Raw genomic sequence first — 19,741 nt, forward strand, 5'->3', positions numbered from 1 at the left:
GAACTCCATGGAATCCTCGAGTTCTAGTTTGTAAACACTTCATTTAGAATCGAATGAGATGACATTGCTGTTAATTTTACATATGAAACTGTTTTAATGAAAGTTACAGACCTGGCCATGGCGCAGTTTCCTATATGTTTTTTTTCACGAGTGAAAGGAAATCCTTGCAAAGATAAGTTTTCCACATATAATATGAAGGATAATGATGTTTTAAACATGAAACACTTCTATTATTGTGAAGAACTGAGAAATCTGCCAGAAGAATTCTTGACACAGTTAGATGATGGATCCATTTCAGCCTTGCTCCCTGAATGAACTACATGTTCAGTGTTTAATATGGTTAATGGGTACAATAGGAGAGGCTTATTTCTTCTCTTGATGGTGAAAGGAAAAGACAAACAGGACCTAATTTACTCACCAGTCTAACTAAGACTGTTGGGAGTTGACACAGTCACTAGATATAAATGATAAACATAGCAAATACATTTAAACAGGACCCAGTGGGAATTCAGTTTGGGAATAGAGGAAAAAGTAAACAAGGACACAGAAATTCCAAGTGTATTTTAAATAAGAAATGAGATTAAGATGGATCCGGAATAATAACAAAGTAATAAAATTTAAAATTAAAATCTGAATAATTTTACTTTATCATTAATGATCATATGGGGAATGAGATGTGTACTTGAAAAGTACACTAAAGGTAAAGAGGCTTTCTGAGGAAATTGAGGATTTGCCTATTTAAATATTTTATGTCCTAAAGCAAAGTTTTAAAAAATAGCTCTGAAGACACATCTTCCCATGACTAAGTATGTATTTGGATCTCACTTCTAATCTCACTTTCCTGGGTTATATGTAATTATTTTGGTTGATGTATGATGACACTGGAGAGTTAGACACATTATTTTTAAATATTCAGTAGGGCATTTCAGGTTTTTCTCAGATACACACTGTTCTATGATTTAATGAAAGGCATCAGTGACCATTTATTTCTTTAAGAAACCTGCACATGACCGCTTAACCTAGTGATGATCTGTGGTATTGCTACAGTTTAAAAGAAGCCATATTTTTAGAAGCATTTTTCCAGGTGATGTCTGTGAAGCTAAACAGGGATGATTCTCCCAAAAATAGAACCAGGTTTACATGAAATAGAGGCTTACCAACTGTAACTCCCACCACCTTTCTCCTACTCAAGGATGCTAGTGAGAGTAATCTATACTGTGGATAATCTTTAAATCCACTTTGATTCTTTTCTGTCTTTTGTGATTCCTTTTTGAAAAGACATTTACTGGTCTCAGGGGGTTTTGTGGTTTTCTTTTTCCTTTTACATTTTATTTATTTTTGGAGAAAGGGAAGGAGAGAAATATCAATGTGTGGTTGCCTCTCGGGTGGCCCAAACTGGGGGCGTGGCCCAAACTGGGGGCGTGGCCTGGGAATCGAACTGGTGTTCCTTTGGTTAGCAGGCCGGTGCTCAATGCACTGAGCCACACCAGCCAGGGCCTGGTTTCAGTTTTTAAAAGGTATTGTTAGGAACACATTATTTGTGTTACACCTCAGAATGGACAAGGAAAATACTAGATTGAAACCACTATTCTCGATTGAAAGTACTGTATTGAAAATAATCCAGTAATGGGACTGGCCAGAGTACTAGCTTACCTTGGCAGCCTAAGCATGGAAATAACTTAGAAAGACAAATGTGCTTCCTCTGCCCACCTTCTCTTACGCCAGTTGACTGATTATTATGAAAGTCTTATCATTGTATTCTTGTTCCCACAGTTCATTTTTTACAATAGCCAAGGTGATCTTTTTTTAAAAAAATAAAATTAGACATTTTATTTTGAGGTAGCTTTAGACTCATGTGTAATTGTAAGAAATAATACAGGCATGCCTTTCAATCATTTAACCTACATTCATGGGAAGATTTTCTAGGCACTGGGGATACAAAGAACAACACTACAAAGGAGAAGGATCAGCATATAGTAGTCACACACTGAGACACTTCAGGGAGAGTCCTGAGCTGGAAATTAAAGACTTCCAAGTCATCAGCATTTGAAATCAGAGAGTGGATGAAATTAACTTTTTCAGAGTTCTGGAAATTACCTAATGGCTTACCACAATTCTAGGAGGTTTTATTCAAGAAAAACAGATGAATTTCAGTAAGAACAGCAAGCTTGGTGGCATTTTAACTTTTTCTACTTTCTACCTCCCCCCACCTTGAAAACAACCTTGAAACTATGGTGGCTATAAAAACCAGCAGCCTAGCAGCCACGCAAGGAAATAGAATGGTTTTGGAACTCTGAAAAGGCCCATCCTCAGAGAATTATCACCATTTGATCTATCTGGCAGCTTTCTTAAAAGCTCCATTCTCAGGACCTGTCTTTATTTGACTCAGAGTTTACTCTGCCAAAAGCTCTGTCCCCAGAACATTAGTCCAAAACAATCAGTGATAATTGATTAACATAACAATTGTCTGAAGAGGCATTACTAGTCAGGCTAAAAAGATTGGACAAAAAATTGAAAAACTGGAATATGGGATACCCATAGGGGACTTTGAAAAGCTCTGATACATTCTGGAAAGTAATATTCATGTACAGGACTGTGTATCTACCAAGGAATGTCTTGAGAAGGCCCTGATCCCTCACCTCTTGTTTACCTTGAAGCTCTGCACAAGCAGGAAATGAAGGGCAAGAGAGAGTTGTAAACTGCCTACTGAAATGGAAAGAATGTCCAAACACAAACACAGAGCTGTGTGGCAAAAGCAAGAGAGACTACTTATTCAGGCATTTAAACAGATCTCCTGAATATGTTGAATAGGTAGCTGGCCACTAAGCAAACTGAGCAAAGACTTAATAGTGGCCACACATGAAAAAGAATACAGACTTTGGAGAATTATTCCAGGAACGTCTAAATAAATAGCAGAGTCAGATTTCCAGAGTTGCCACAATATATTATTTAAAATACCCACTTATCATATAAAGAAAATTGATAGCCCATACACAGGGTAAAAAAGCAGCTCATAGAAACTGTTCCTAAGGATATCTACATGTTGGATTTACTAGACAAGGACTTTAGATCACCTGTCACAAATATAGTAAATTCTTGTCATTGATGACAGTTATATTCTATAATAGTCACTGCAAACACTGAATTAGCAAATGTTGAAACTGTTACTCCTAGAGGATATATAGAAGGTCAGATTTCTGCAAGCCTCTTGTCACAACATTTTTGTCAACTGATCATAACTCTGTTTTATGTGTGTTTCTGTATAAGAACAACTTATTTAATATGTCTTGTTGATTGATTATCACTGAACTGACTGCCAACAGCACTGTGTGTGAATAAAGCTTATTTAAGGCATGTATTTTATTTATAAGACACATCACAGCCTCTTGTACTTAGAAACCCTAGACAGCACTTTAGTACTACACTCAGGGACTATTTTAAAGAGTGAAACCACCAATTAAAGAGCACAAAAATGCAAAAAGTGACACTAAGTAAAACATGGAAAAGACTTGTTACTCTGAGAACTGAAATAAGAAGACAAGACTGTCACCTTGTGTGGCTTCATCTGAGAGAGTATGCATACCAGGGGGCTCAAATTTTTTGCCACTCTGTGCATGTTCATGAGTGATTGTGAAAGCATCCTGAGTGTTGAATTTTGGGGGGTTAAAAAATTTTAGCAAATAAACTAATTTGTAAATACAGAACAAATAATGAAGACCAGCTGTATATTAAAAGAACCAATGGTAGAACTACGTAAATAATTAAGGGGAAAGTATGAGAGCAATGTCTGAACAAGTAGACAGTAGCAGCAAAGAAATGGAAATTATAGAAAGAACCAAACTGAGCCCTGGCTGGTGTGGTTCATTTGGTTGGAGCATCATTCTGTAACCAAAAGGAGGCAGGTTGGATTCCTGGTAAGAGCACATACATGGGTTGTAGATTTAGTCCTCAGAGCGCATACAAGAGGCAACTTATCAGTGTTTTTCTCCCACTTTCTCTTTTCCTTCTTTCTTTAAAATAAGCATATCCTCAGATAAGGATTTTAAAAAAAAGAAAACTTGAGATTCTTCAATGGAAAAGTAGAATAATTGAAATTAATTTGCTAGAGAGACTCAACATCAGATTTGAATCTAGACCTAGGAGGCATTTGTAGAATACCCAACAGCAACAGAATATATATTCTTCTCAAATGTATATGGAACAATCTCTAGGATAGATTATCTGTCAGGCCACAAAACAAATCTTGATAAATTTTTAAAGGATTACAGTCATACAAAACATGTTCTTCAGTCATAATGGGATGAAATTGCAAATCATTGACAGAAGGAAGTTTGAGAAATTCACAGATATGGGAGAATTAAGCACCTTCCCAAATAAGCAGTGGATCAAAGAAAAAAAAAGAAGTTAGAAAATAGGTTCAGATGAAGGATGAAATGTAACATCAGAACTTACGGAATACAGCTAAAGCAGTGCTTAGAGGGAAATGTATAATTGTATAATGTCAATCTTGAAAAAAGAATGATTTCAGATTGATAACCTAAACATCTGCTGTAAAAATCTAGATAAAGAGGAAACAACCCAAAGCAAGCAGGAGATAATACACTTTAGAGTATAGATAAATGAAATAGAGAATACTAAATCAATAGAAAATAATAATAAAGGAGGCTTTTTGAAAAGATCAAAATTGATAAACTTTTAGTTCCCTGAACAAGAAAAAGAGAATACGCAAATTACTAAAATTAGAAAAAAACATCATTACAAACATTATAGGAATAAAAAGGATTATAAGGGAATACTGTGAAGAACTGTATACCAAAAAATTAGATTTACTTAAATTGACTAATTTTTTAAAAGATTTTATTTATTTTTAGAGAGGGGAAGGGAGGGAGAAAGAGGGAAACATTTATGTGTGGTTGCCTCTTGAGCGCCCCCTGTTGGGGGTCTGGCTCATAATCCAGGCATGTGCCCTGACTGAGAATCGAACCAGCAACCCTTTGATTCACAGGCCGGCAGTCAATTCACTGAGCCACACCAGCCAGAGCAAAATTGACAGATTTTGAAAATTTTGAAAGTACTCAAACTTACAAAGAAATAGAAAATCTGAATATACCCATGACTAGTAAAGAGATTGAATTTTTGATTTAAAAACTTAACCTCAAAGAAAAGCCTATACCCACATGGCTTTACTGGTAAACATATACAGAAGAATTTATACCAATCCTTTACAAAGTTTTCCAAAAATAGAAGAGGGGATGCTTCCAAATTCATGCTATAAGGCCATTATTATCCTGATAACCAAAACCAAAGACATCATAAGAAAGAAAGCTACGGACCAATATCCCTAATGAATATAGATGCAGAAACCCTTAACAAAACAAACAGTAAGACAAGTCCAGCAGCATATAAAAAGGAGCATACACCTTGATCAAGTGGGATTTACACAGGAATGCAAGGTTAGTTTAAGTCAGTCAATATAATACACCATGTTCAGTAGAAGAAAGGATAAAAGCAACACGCTCATAACAAGATCCTATTGTCCTTTCATTTAAAAACACTTAAACTAGGAATGGTAGGGAACTTCCTCACCCTGATAAAGGACATCTGTGAAAACCCACAGTTGACATTATATTTAATGATGAAAGACTGGTTTTCCCCTAAGATCAGGAAGGGGCAGAACAAGAATGTTTGCTCTTCCCACTCCTATTTGATAGTGTATTGGAAATTTTAGCCAGGGCAGGTAGTCAAAGAAATAAAAGGCATCTAGATTGGAAAGGAAGATGAGTAAGTACGGTATATTTACATATATAATGGTCTTGTATATGAACAGTCCTAAAATGATGAATATACAAAAGTCATTTTTATTTATAAACATCTAGCAATGAACAGTGCAAAAATGAAATTAAGGAAACAATTCCATGTACAATAGTGTCAAAAAGATTAAAGTATTTAGGAACAAATTTAAAAAATACAAGTGCAAGACTTCTATACTGAAGGCTATGAAATGTTGCAAGAAAATCTAAATTAATGGAAAACAGCCTACTATGTTCATGGATCAGAAGGCTTAATATTGTAAACATGGCAGTACTCCCCAAATAGTGTCATCTCTATCAAAATCCCACCTTCTTTTCATGCAGGAATTGTCAAGCCGATCCTAAAATTCATGTGAAAATTCGAAGGACCCAGGATTGCCAGAATCTTGTAAATGAACAAAGTTGGAGGACTCACAATTTTTTATTTCAAAGTTTCAAAAAGTTACAGTAATCAAGACAGTGTGTTTCAGCAGAACTGATTAAAAAAATAGGCGAAAGGATCAATGGACTAGAATGGAGAGTCTAGGGATAAGCCCTCACACTTAAAAGTCAACTGTTTTCTACACAGATGCCAAGACAATTCAAGAGGGGAAATAAAGGAAGTTGGACCATATGCAAATACTAACTCCAAATGCATCGTTGACTTAAGTGTAATAGCTAAAACTGTAGCAACTTACAAGAAAATACAGGAAAAAAAATCTTTAGTTTTTTTAATTTACTTAATTTTAAGATTGTATTTATTTTGAGAGAGAGAGGAGAGGGGAGGGAGGAAGAGATGGAGAGAAACATCAATTGGTCACCTCTTGCACACCCACAGCTGGAGACCTGGCTCACAACCCAGGCATGTGCCCTGACTGGGAATTGAACTGGGGACCTTTCGGTTTGCAGGATGATACCCAATCCACTGAACCACATCAACCAGGACAGGAATAAATCTAAGACCTCAGTTAGGCAATTGTTTCTTACATCTGACACCAAAAACACATGTGACTAAAGAAAAAATAAATAGAACTTCATCCAACTTTGTGCATCAAAGAACATCCGGGCAAGTGAAAAGTGATTCATAGAATGGGAGAAAATGTTTGCAAACCATAAGTCTGGTAAAGGACTTGAATCCAGAATATATGAAGAACTGTTACAAGCTAATAATAAAAAGACAAATAATCCAGTTTAAAGTTTATGGATTTTTTTTTTTTTTTGGAGAAATTTTAGGTTTAAAGAAAATTGAGTGGAAAGTAGAGTTCCCATACATATCATCCCACCTGTGTTTTCACCTGTTAACATCTTGCCATTAGTGTGTTACATTTCTTAGAATTGGTGAACCAGTACATTATTATTAACTAAAATCTATAGTTTACATTAGGGTTCATTCTTTGTGTTGTACATTCTGTGTGTTTTGACAAACATGTAAATGAATCTACTATCACAGTGTCATACAGAATAGTTTTACTGCCTTAAACATTTCCTGTACTCTGTCTTTTAGTCTCTCTCTTTCGCCCTTCAAGTCCCTAACAACCACATTTTACTACCTACACAGTTCTGCCTATTCCAGAATATCATACAGTTGGGGTCAAACAGTATGTAGCCTTTTCAGATTGGCTTCTTTCACTTAACAATATACAGGAGCAGACAAATGCAGGTTTACAGTTGTTAGTGCAAATAAGTACAGTAATTAATAATATAAGAATAAACTCTTGTTTCACATAAAACTGTACACCTGCTTTTGCCTACCCCTGTACATTTACTATTCCTCCATGTCATTTCATGACTTCATGCTCCCCTCCCTCCCTCCCTCCATCCTTTCCTTCCTTCCCCTAGTCCTTCCCTCGCCCATCATCCCTCCCTTCATGAGTGTGTGTGTGTGTCTCTCTTTCACATTATTATCAAATTCATTGTGCTGTATTTATTTTTTTCTTTAAAAATTCATGGTTGGAGGTGTGTTCAGTCTTTATGTTCTATATTCTGTTATCTGAAGTTCTCAGGAGTCTAGTTCTACTTATTGTCCTTGCTTGCATTTTTGGAGTGGCTTGTTTACTTGTGCTTTTTATACTTTGGGATTTAGAGCTCAGTTTTGGTGGGTGGGTGGAAGTAGAATGTGCTGTATGTCTGAAAATTCTAATAGTCCTTGTTTCTATAAGTCAGTTTTATGATTGCTTCTGCATCGTGATTCAGAGCCTTTACCAGCCAGATCTTCTTTTTATTTTATTTCATTTTTCTTAGTTTGGGGATTTTAGAACACAGAGTAGTGTTATGTCAAACTCCAAGTTTGCAGAAGGACAGGTTATAAATTCTAAAATAATTGTTTTATCCTGCCAGAATTCAGTTTGAGATTGACAAATAAGTTTTCCTATTATTTCCCTGGTTCTATTACTTTTTTTTTTCCACCCTTTCTCTCAGTTTTTGAAGAGAGTTTTTCTCTCTTCAGGGTCTCCAACTTAATATAGAAGGTCTCAGTGCCAACTTTCTGTTCTCAGGTCTAAATTCTGTCCTCTATCCACAACTTGAAAAGCCCAGACTCTCAGGGACATTAGCAACAATTCATCAAGTTTTAGGGGAGTTTTGTCCGGTCAAACTTAAATGTTTTTTACCCTTAGTGATTTATTTTTCTTGAATGTTCGGTTATGCATTTATAAAAGACATTTGTTAGGTTTTACTCATGATTTGCTATGGGATAATTTTCAGACATTACCCTTGTTATGTCCAACTTCTTGTCTTTATTCTTTATGCAGCGCCAGGGCTGGTAAGAAGTTATATAACCAATATATTTAAAATTCATAGGTAAGATGATATGTTTTTATCTTTGCCACCTGATTTTCCAGCATTGGCTATTTCATACCTTTATCTTAAAAGTTTTGATATGGGTAAATTCAAATGTCATTGCTGGTGCTTATGCATGACTTCTGTTTTTATATCATTGTTTATCAGACTTTTGTTATGAAATAGATTTTGATAGGGAAAGATCTGAGGGAACTGGTTAGGATTTTGAAGAGGTTTAAGGTGAGAACATGGTGTGGAATGAATGATCTTGAATATAGTCATTCAGAATGCTTCTAAGTTCTTGGCTGGCTCTGCTTATGGTTCATTCATTTCACTCCAGTGAATGATTATTTACTACCCTTAGAAACAAAACAATCAACATATTCCTTGTCTTCAAAGAGCATGGAGTTGGGGAAAACCAAAGGTGTACAGTTTCCTTTCTATTCAGTCATGACATTATTGTGTGTTCTTCTGTTAAAACATCTCACTATAACATACTGGATGGAGGTATAGACTCTGGAGCCAGACTGTCTAGGGTAGATGCTGGGACTCTTAACTACCTGTATAACCTTTGGCAAGTTACTTAATCTATTTCTGCTGTAAGTTTTATAATCTGTAAATGGGGATAACAGTAGTGTACTTACATTGTCGGGTTGTTGTGAAAATGTAATAATTTAGTTTATAGAAACTTGTAGAACAGAGCCTGGCATAAAGTAATGAAAGCTCTAAGAGTTATTACTTTTCCAACTCCTTTCTTTCTTCACATCTACTTTTTACTCTCTGCCTCTGCATTTGGCTTACATTCTCTATTGCTTGTGGGTTGGTAAAAACTCTCACTTTAAGTCAAACAGAATGTTAGGGTAAAAGAAGGAATATACAATCAGTATCGTCCTTCCCTTGTTTAAAACAGGTACATATTTGCAGGTAGACATACTGAGTCCATGCTGTACAGTTAGTGTATATAGACAAAATCCTGGACTAAAACTCAACCATGTTGTTAAAAGATCTAAGAATAACTTTTATTTTTTACATCTTTCAGGGTTTCTTTTTTTTAAAAGATTTTATTTATTTACTTTTAGAGAGAGGGGGAGGAAGAGAGAGAAACAGCATTGTGTGAGAGATACAGTGATCAGTTGCCTCTCATTTGCCCCCAACTGGGGTACCTGGTACACAACCAAGGCATGTGCCCTGACTGAGAATCGAACTGGCGACCTTTTGGTTCACAGGCCAGCACTCAGTCTACTGAGCCACACCAGGCAGGGCTCAGGGTTTCTATTATAAACATTTTTATAATCAGGAGACATCTAATAAATAGAAGTTAAACTAAAAACCATACTGATTTCAAGTCATCCCTTTCAGATATATATCCAAAAGAGACAATAACAGCAAAATCCTCTAATTCCCCCATAAAACCTAAAGGATAAATTCCATGTTCTCCAGTCTGTCACTATCATTAACCTATATGCTACCTTTATGGAAATTAGTAAAAAGTACCATGCTCTGCTATGCCTGCCTTCACATGGTTGCCTCTCAAAAGTCTCCCTTCTTCTGAGAGGAGAAGCCTTATGCCAACACATAGGGCTTGGCAAACAGACTGAATTTAAATCCTCATTAACCTGCTTAGCTGGTTACCTTTGTATACAACCGCACAACCCTGTGACGCGGTCTTATTCAGGATATCTTCCAGTGTGTAATTTAGCTCTGTCCTAAGTCTCTAACCTTATTTAATTCAACCTCTCATTCACTTAGTGCCAATTAAGTGGTAAATATTACTCTTTATAACAGGTAACCTTTTCCCTCCTCATATGCCATGGTTACTCTCACATTTAATACTTTGTTCAATCTGTCATCTTTCTTTGGGCCATCCCACCCTTCAGCATCTAGACCCTGATATCCCAAAGCCTTTCTTACTCTAGTCCACCTTATTCTTCCTGTCTTCAGTCTGTCCCACTTGATCATCCTGCCATTTTGTGGCCACTTGAATTATTTATCATGTAATTTTTCCTGTCAACAAATACTTATTGATGTCCTCCCCATGTGCCCAGCAGTGTTGTAGGCACTGAAGATACAATGGTGAATGAAACAAACTTTTGCTCTTATGGAGCGTGTATTCTAGTAGGTAAGATCGATAATAAACAAAGATTTAATTATTTGATGCATGTATCATACGTTTCTTAATAGGTAAAGCCCAGGGATAGGAGTCATATTTAAGAACAAAGAAATTGTTTCAGTACCTATCCAGGCACAGGGTATTTCCAAGATAATTATTGAAATTCTCAAAAGCCTTGTCAATGACCTTCATTTTAATTCCCTGTAGCTGAAAAATATTTGTGGCTTATATTTGGTTTTTAGTGTGCTCTTAAGCTTATTGCAAAAGGTTGAGGACAAGTAGAATAATCATGTTGTATTATTTATGAGGTGCTAAAAGTATATAATTTTAAAGGTTTTATTTATTTACTTGTTAGAGAGAGGGAAAGGGAGGAAGAAAGAGAGGAAGGGAAACATCAATGTGTGAGAGAGAGATCAGTTGTTTGCTTCTCGCAAGCCCCCAACTGGGGAACCTGGGCACTTCCAGAAATGCAGTTGTGTGTTATTTCTATTCTAATTTCTGTATCTGTATTAGAGAATTTTTTGTGCTGTTCCTTAGCTTGGGGATGTTATATTGCAGCCTAAATCAAATTTTAGAATTCTTGATTTTTGACAGGAGATGGAACATGGCAGGGATGGTAGGTGGTGGTACCTCTAGAACAGAGCTAATGTTTTTGTGTGCTACGGAATTCTTCTCATTTTGGTCCTTAAGTCAGTATAATTTTAAGTGACTGGGTGGTGGGCATTTCCTCTCTGGATGACCCTTCTTTTTAATTCACTTACGGATGTGGACATGGTTGTTCACGGCATCAGTAAAATTTCATCTTCATAATGTATGATGAGGTCTTTTTTTCCCCCCTGAAAACTGAATTTAACTTTAATTATGTTTTAGGCTTTAACAACTTAACTTGGCCTCCCAGTACCTGTTAAATATAAATTTTCATTGAGTGACCTTGCATCTGAGAATGATGTTTTGAAATGCTTTCTAGTACTCTTTGTTTCACTTTCTCACCCTCCTTTAAAAAAATTTAAATATTTTATGAAAACAATTTTAAACATTTCTTTGAAAGTGCTCCTTATTTGCCAGCCCCCTTTAAAACATCCTTTTAAAAAGACTTAACTCTATTCACATCTGTCACCATACATAATTACAAATTTTTTTCCTTGTGATGAGAACTTTTAAGCTCTTAGCAACTTTCAAATATGTAGTACGGTACTATTAATTATAGTCATGTACTAAAACATAATAATTCTTACTGTAACTCTGAGAAAGGTTCTATTCCCATTTTAGAGATGTGGAAACTGAGTAAGTTACTGAGGAGTTGATGCAACTTATGCAGGATTACATAACTAGTAGCTATAGAGCTAGAAAGAGAATATACACAATCCGGTTCTAGAATAACTGCTTTTAACCACACAGCATACTGCTTATTAAACCATTGTTTGTCTTTGAAAAGATTAGAAAACACAGAATTGTGTAATATTCAGTTTGTAAGTTGTAAACATGAGCATTTTACCTTGATAAAACTTGATTCATTTATTCCATTCATCAGCACCTATTTGAGTGTCTTCTCTGTTGTAGACACTGTTAAGTGCTGAGTTTTGAACAAGAGGTACATAACCCCTAACCTCATGGATTTTATATTCCAGCAGAGAAGACAGATGCTAATAAGTTCAACTAATGATTGAATTACAGTTATGATAAATGCTCCAAAGGAGGAATTTGAAAGTAGAGTTTTTGACAGGGATTCTAACCTGTCTTTAGAGAAGGATTCTTTGAGAAAATGGCATTTGAGCTAAGTTTTGAAAGAAGCGATGTGGTTGCCTGAGGGTATGATTAAAATTAGAGACTTAGAACCATTGATTAGAACTGCATAGCAGTGTTTAAGAGGTGAGCTAACCTCTGTATACCCCATTTGCCCTTATACACATCTCATTTGTCCTGAAATTATCATTGTTTTGTATATTTGGTGCCTGGTATAATTGACATTTATAATGCTGAAATAGTAATGAAATACATTATGTTCTTTACATTCTGTTTATTAAGACAGGCAAGTGATAAAAATAGAATGAGAGTCTTTAGAGGTTTTATTCTCCTGTTTTAGCAGTATACAAAAGCTCCAGAGAATCCTACTGATTTGCTCAGTTGTTTTTCTTTTTAAAGATTCCCATAAATAGTGCAAATGAAAAAGATATATTTCTAAAAGTGTTTCAGTTGTTTGAAGAACTCTCCCTGAAGAGTTTTTTCTTATTTATATGAGAAAATGATACATTAATACAGCCTTTATATTTAAAAGTGTCTCAGTTGTCTTCTTTTAGCCCCACTGGCAGCAAGATTAAGCCCTTTATTTTTCTGCCTGTACCTAGAGTGACTTGAATAAAATTTGAGAATGAACAAAAGAAAGAAAACGGGGGGGAAAATGATGGTACTTTAGCTGAAAATAACATGAAGTTAATCTAAATAATTTGACTCATTTACATAGTAGCAATATTCATGAGTAGTTTTTTTAAAACTGTACTAAAATGTTTTTTTTCTGTGTTGGGACTGCAGTGGAACTTCTTATATTATCTGTTCTTTTCTCTGTTTAATATTTTCTTATATGAAATATTTCATTCCATAAGACTCAGCCATTAGGTCATAGAAGAAAATTTTATCTAATTCTTGCCTCATTAATGATCAAAGATAGGAAAAAAGCTTAGGTTATATATAACAGTGTACAGGAGAGTCACCATTTTTCTTTTGACTCAGTTATCTCATTTTTGATAGATTGCAAAGGTCGACTGCAAGGAAATACTTGACATCATATGTAATCTGGAATCCGAGGGTCAGGATAACACAGCATTTGTTCTTTGTACGACTTACCTTACACAGCAGCTCCAAACTGCAAGTGTATATTGTTCTTGGTAAGTATATTTACTTTTTATTCCCTTTATTTGTTAGTGCATAGTGTAGCAGTTAGGGTGTATATAAAACATTGGTTTGTTCCAAATTTAAAGTCCAAACAAATTAAATGATGACTTGTTTATAAACTAACCATTTAAATAATGGTATCATTAATTTAATCTTTCCTGGAAGGGTCTAAAAAATAAAGGGTTTAAAAAGTTTGAGCACATCTTCATCACTCCATAGAGGGTTGTTCGTTAACTGCAATATGTGCCTTTTCTTTGAAGATAAAATCATGGCAATACAAAGCAAACTGATGTTAGGTTGTTTTCCTTTACATTCATTATATCTTCTCATAGTCACTTTCTCTTATTTGGAAATCCACTAGTTATCTAGGTTCTTTGGTCAAACGAAGTAGAAAAGATAATCCATTTGAATAGTAATTTCTTTTGTAACTTCAGTACCATATAGCAGAATTGCATTGTTTTGGTTTTAATTCAGTTTATATCTTGTTTGCCTACTGAGTACTTAATTGTTAAATAGGAAAAAGTAGGCGTAACCCATGGTTCTTTTCATTCTAACTATATTGAACCTATTTATGCGAGAAGACAAACTTGATACATAGGAAACCTCTAAAATTCAAGAGTCTGTCAATAAGAAATCAGATGAGTGGTATGGATAATGTTATAGGAAGTTAGAAAAAGATGCTCACTGTATACCAGTATCAGGGTAGAGGTAGTATTTGAACTTTAATTCAAAGAATAGATTGGATCTGCATAATCTTGATGAGAGGAGCCTGAGTCTTTCAGAAACTAAAGGTAACTTGAGAAAAAAAATTAAGAAGTAAAGATGACTCAAAATTGGAAGTGAGCATTTTGTGTATAGGAGAACCCAGTAAACCCTTTTATATTCCTTAGCCATCATTCATCTCCCTCTGGAGCATCTGTGTGTATTTGTATAGTTTTAAGTTATTAGCATTTTGTATATTACTTTTTTTTTAATTTACTATCTTATATAGAAATATTACTCATTTACTGTAAATTCTGTCACCCAATCCTCATACTAATCATTGCACAGATGTGGCAGGCAATGGAGGGTCCGAGGGATCATAGAAATTGTTTGCCCAATGTCTCAAAGCTAACATGGCAGAGCTGAGATTCAAGCCCAGGGTTTTCGACTCCTACCTAATCCATATGTCTTCTTGGCACAGCCAGAATTCAATATGTAGTCTTTACCACCAAATCCACTATGCCAGAGTTATATCTCCTATGAGAAAGGAGATAGTGGGATAGGGACTTAAGTATATTTTGTAATGACCACTGTGGGCATTTTCTTAGGAAAACAAAAAAGTGATATAAATTTTCAAACTTGTTAATAAGTAGCCATGAGGTTTTTGATTACTGAATCAAGTAGAGGTTTTTCTAATGTATTAGAGATTAGAGATTTTAGCTTTGGTAAAACATGTATTCACTTAAAGAACAGACTCCTATTTTTCTTATCACAGTTAACTCTTTGCCTCTAATGAAAAAAATAACTGCTAGTTATAGTTAAGTTTTTCAGTGCAAAGAATACATTAAGTCCTGTATGGGATGTGTTAGAAAGTGTTTTTAAAACTATAGTCACACAGTTCTTTTCATAACCCTGATAACTGCTTCCCTCTTACAGTGACCCATCCTTTTTTTTCTTCTGTTCTTCACTCAGCTACCATTAGCCCTTTTAAGAATGTTAGTGGCTCTGGGATTAATACTGTTCCCCTGTAGCAGGAAAAGATTAACAGGGATTTCCCTCTTGTTCGCCTCCTGAGGAGCTATAATGAGTAAAGGAAAAAAAATCCTAAGTCACTTCACACTTTGTTAAAAGTAAGCTTGTTTTAAGTAATTCAGAGAGAAATAGAATCTAAAATTTCAGAATCTGGAAGCTTTTTGTTTACCCCTCTATCGTTTTCAAAGACTTTTTTTTAAAGTGGTATTTTTGATGAAATATTTGTAAAAATATGACAGTAATGTTGGATATCATAATAAAAACAGTAACTTTAAAAATGTATTTATTTATTTTTAGAGAGGGGAAGGGAGGGAGAAAACAGGGAGAGAAAAACATCAATGTGCAAAAGAAACATCAGTTGGTTGCCTCTCGCGCACCTCCAACCTGGGACCTGGCCTACAGCCCAGACAGGCGCCCTGACCAGGAATAGAACCTGAGACCTTTTGGGTTGCAGGATTATGCCCAGTCTACTGAGCTACACCATTCAGGGCAGCAGTCGCTTAATTTTAAACACATATACATACTAGAATTTATTCATTGGAAATGTCATTCTTTCATGTGGTTACTGTGGTAAAGATAGTATTTGAAATGTAAACTATATAACTATCACCTAAATTCTGTAAGAATTTTTATTCTTACAGAAATTTCCTTCAGAGACATTTACAAACCACATTAAAATACATTATTTTATAACAGTGATCATAGTATTGATCTCAAAAAGTATATTGCTTTTTTTTTTTTAATTTTATTTATTTTTAGAGAAAGGGAAAGGGAAGGAGAAAGCAAGGGCAAGAAACATCAATGCGTGGTTGCCTCTCGCATGCCTCCAACTAGGGACCTGGCCTGCAACCCAGGCATGTGCCCTGACTGGGAATTGAACCTTCAACCCTTTGATTTGCTGGCCAACCAATCCACTGAGCCACACCAGCCAGGGCATTTTTTTTTTTTTTTAATTAACTATCCCCACCCCTAAATTTTTGGTCCTCTGCAAAAATCAAAGAAGTGCGGGAAGAATGAGTTTCATATAGATGTCTAGCTGTGGTAATGTAATTATAGTAGCCACACAAGTGAGAAAAAGAACCATTTTGAATGGGTCAGTATACAGCATAGATGTGTAATTACCACTGCTTCTTTAAAAATGACATCATTGAGTTCAATCACACTTGAGCTTTTAGTGAGTATTCTGATAGATTGACCTTTGCTTTGTGTAATTTCTCTGAGCTTAAACTTTATATGTTGTATATTTATGTGTCTTCAGATGTAATTTTCTGTCTGTTCTCTCCTAACTAGACTGTGATACCAGGGTCATGATGTATCAATATCTTATCTACTTCACAGTCGAGTCCCCTGCACCTGGTGAAGACCACATACCTATATGTGTTTAATGTACCTGAATTTTGTAGGAAAAAAAAGAGGTCATGAGAATCAGATTGTATTTTCAGGACTCTTCTTTACAGCATGGTCATTCCTTGATTCCACAAAGTTTTTCTTTTTGGTTTTTTTCCCCCACCTCATTTCTAAAATGCTTATTAAATTTTGGATCTTAGTGTGACATGCTAACTTGACTTTATGGGCCTCCTGCTGTGCAGAAACACGATGTAATTTAAAGTTCTTGCCTAGTAGCCACATCACTGCCAAAATGCATTTCCTCCTATTTATAGAAATAAATTTCCTTTCCAATTTTATGAATTTGTAAGGTGTTGACTTGAGGTAGTCCGAGAGCTAATTTTAGAATGTAGTAAGCCTTCTGAATCTTGGAGGCATCTGTATAATGGAATCGTTTTTCATATATTCTTTAATGTTTGTCCAATTTTAAAAATCACATTACTGTACTCATTGAAGAAGTATTTGTCCTAGTGCATGGATGACCCAGCAGGCTACAAGATATGATTCATTAGTGTTTCATTGTTCTGGTGTGCAGATTTGATTGGGTGGTTGAAGTCACATACTGGCATTCCCATGAGTAATTTATGGATTGTCATGGCTTCAGGTTCATTTGACATGTCTGGGTGGGTAATAATCATTTTAAATTGATGAGTTATAATGTGAAAATATGTATAAAAATATAAAATACCCTTTTTTGGTCATGGTTATTTGGAGTTAAAATAACGAGAGCTTTGAAATATTTAATTTGGAATAAACCAAGCCCTAGACATTCTGATATTTTTTTAAAATTATAAGTAACCTTAATTCTCAATCTGCCATTCCTCACATTATCAGATTTGCCTACTTTTAACTTCTAGCTACTCAGTGGATTTTTACTTTTTACCATTTTATCTTCATAATCAGATCTTACTGGCTTTGATAATTTTGTTCTTTTTAAGTAGGAACGATGTCACATATATGTATTTTGCTTTTTGTTTTTTTAACACCCCCCCCCCCCCCCCCCGGATATGTTTATTGCTTTTAGAGAGAGAGGAAGGGAGAGTAAGAAAGAGAAACATTGATTGGTTGCCTCGCATACATGCCTCGACCAGGGATCTCATCCAGGGCCTATTGGAGTATGGGACAGTGCTCCAACCAATTTAGCCACCTGGTCAGGGCAGATACATATATTTTGATAGATACTCTTTTTATCTCTGAGCATATGTAATTCTCCCATTTCCTTTGTTCTTCAGAATTTTACACTATTTTCAAGTTTTTATTACAAAAATGCTTACATCTAAATGAAGCAGTCTTGTGAGTTTAAAAATGAACAGTCATCTCAATTACTTCCCTGTCTGGTAATTATTTTGAATGCTGACCTATCTCAATTTTTACCTTTTCTGGTTAGGAAAGCAACACTGTTTGCCAAAGACAAATATTTGAAAGTATTTAAAGTAAATTTAGTTTGTTTTAGCTCAAATTTACCATCATGAAATATAAGCTTTAATCCTATATCTTTTGAGATGTATATTCATTTTAATCTTTGAAGCAAGTTTTGTATCTATGTAAGAATACATGAGAATCCCAGTTATCTCTTTAAAAGTATAAAAAAGTTAAGATCTTTTAAATATTTTTATTTTTCATTTGTTATAAAAAGAAGTACATTCTTGTAAGCAACACTCTTACAAGGTGATCATAACTGTCTGACACAACTTGAGCTTGCTATAGCAACAAAGTCTCACCTTTTCTGGTACATTTTCCTCTGTGAGACAAGCCATTATATAGACTTAGTGTAAAAATAAATAGAAATAAAAAGAGGTGTATTTATTTCTTAAGCTTCAGATTTTAACCAGCTTCTTGAAATACTCTGTTAATAGCAACAATAGGATATTAGTGTCCTAAACTAGTTTATGAAAATAATATGGTTCTTTTTTTAAATTTTGTTTTTAATTCTCACACAGGGATAGTTTTTTCATTTCTTTTAGAGAGAGAGAAAGGGTGAGGGAGGGGGGAGAGAAGGAGCATCGATGTGAGAGAGAAACATCAGTTAGTTGCCTTCTCAGATGCATACTGACCAGGGACCTAACCTGAACCTGGTATGTTCCCTGACTGGAAATTGAACCTGCCACCTTTGGTTTACAGAATGACGCTCCCACCAACTAAGCCACACTGGCCAGGGCAATATGGTTATTATTAAATTAAAATCATATAACGAATGTATAATAGTACCCATTGAAATTGTATAGGAGACACTTTTTATTTTTTAAGTGATAACAATCTCTTCAGTTTTCCTGAGGAACTTTCCTTGCATTCACATTTTATATTCACACTAGATTTCTAGGCATTTTAAAATTTCTAGTTGTTTTCCTTAAGTTTTCTCTTAACCTATTCAAGGTTTTATTTAACTTATTCTTTTCAAGCTTTTGTTTCCATAATGAAATATTTGTAGGATTCTCACATTTTAGCCAAGAGTACCAGTTTACTAATTTTATTAGGAATATCTAAACATTTCAAAATATAGGCCTGTGTAGCAGCATGACATTTTAGAGCTGGAAAGGGCCTATGAGATTAATATGAAGAAGTGTACCTTTAGACTAGTTTTTGGTTGTAAATATTTTTTGGCAGTGTAGTGTGTGATGGTCCCTGCCCACTGGGATAGTCGGTGCAATTACCAATGTAAGGGGTGTAAAACCTTTTGGAACAGGTGGGAATGGTTTGGGAGGAAGCAATAGGTAATACTACACAGTGTTTTTCTTCTAGTTTTTGTTTACTATCCATTTATTTTCACAAACCAAAAAAGTAGGGTGGGGAGGTGGATAGCATATACCAGTTACTTTAAATGTTTTACCTCAACCTTTTGTTTTATAGGGAATTGACTCTCTTTTGGAGTAAACTGCAAAGAAGAATCGACCCTTCTTTAGACACCTTTTTGGAGCGCTGTCGTCAATTTGGTGTTATAGCTAAAACACAACAGCATTTATTTTGCCTCATTAGAGTTGTACAGACTGAAGTGAGTAATTTATGTTTTTTATGCTGATTGTCCTGGAGGAAAGAAATGAGAGGGGAGATAACTCTC

At 35.1% G+C, this 19,741-nt stretch overlaps 1 protein-coding gene and 1 non-coding gene across 2 annotated transcripts in view; both read left to right on the forward strand.

The window, feature by feature from the left end:
* The window catches only part of RLF (RLF zinc finger), a 79,505-nt gene that overhangs the window by 50,064 nt on the left and 9,700 nt on the right, over positions 1 to 19,741 (forward strand). Inside the window, exons 6-7 of the mRNA XM_054572041.1 lie at positions 13,423 to 13,559; positions 19,534 to 19,675. Of these exons, the coding sequence (XP_054428016.1) occupies positions 13,423 to 13,559; positions 19,534 to 19,675 (279 nt within the window). The remainder of the gene's footprint in view (positions 1 to 13,422; positions 13,560 to 19,533; positions 19,676 to 19,741) is intronic.
* On the forward strand, positions 18,337 to 18,461 carry LOC129069491 (small nucleolar RNA SNORA28). Its single transcript, XR_008528996.1, has one exon. It is a non-coding gene; the product is annotated as a small nucleolar RNA SNORA28 (small nucleolar RNA).

The sequence above is a fragment of the Pteronotus mesoamericanus genome, unplaced genomic scaffold (genome assembly GCF_021234165.1).
Source record: "Pteronotus mesoamericanus isolate MK-2021 breed Mesoamerican mustached bat unplaced genomic scaffold, CSHL_Meso_final contig_221, whole genome shotgun sequence".
Classification (NCBI taxonomy): Eukaryota; Metazoa; Chordata; class Mammalia; order Chiroptera; family Mormoopidae; genus Pteronotus; species Pteronotus mesoamericanus.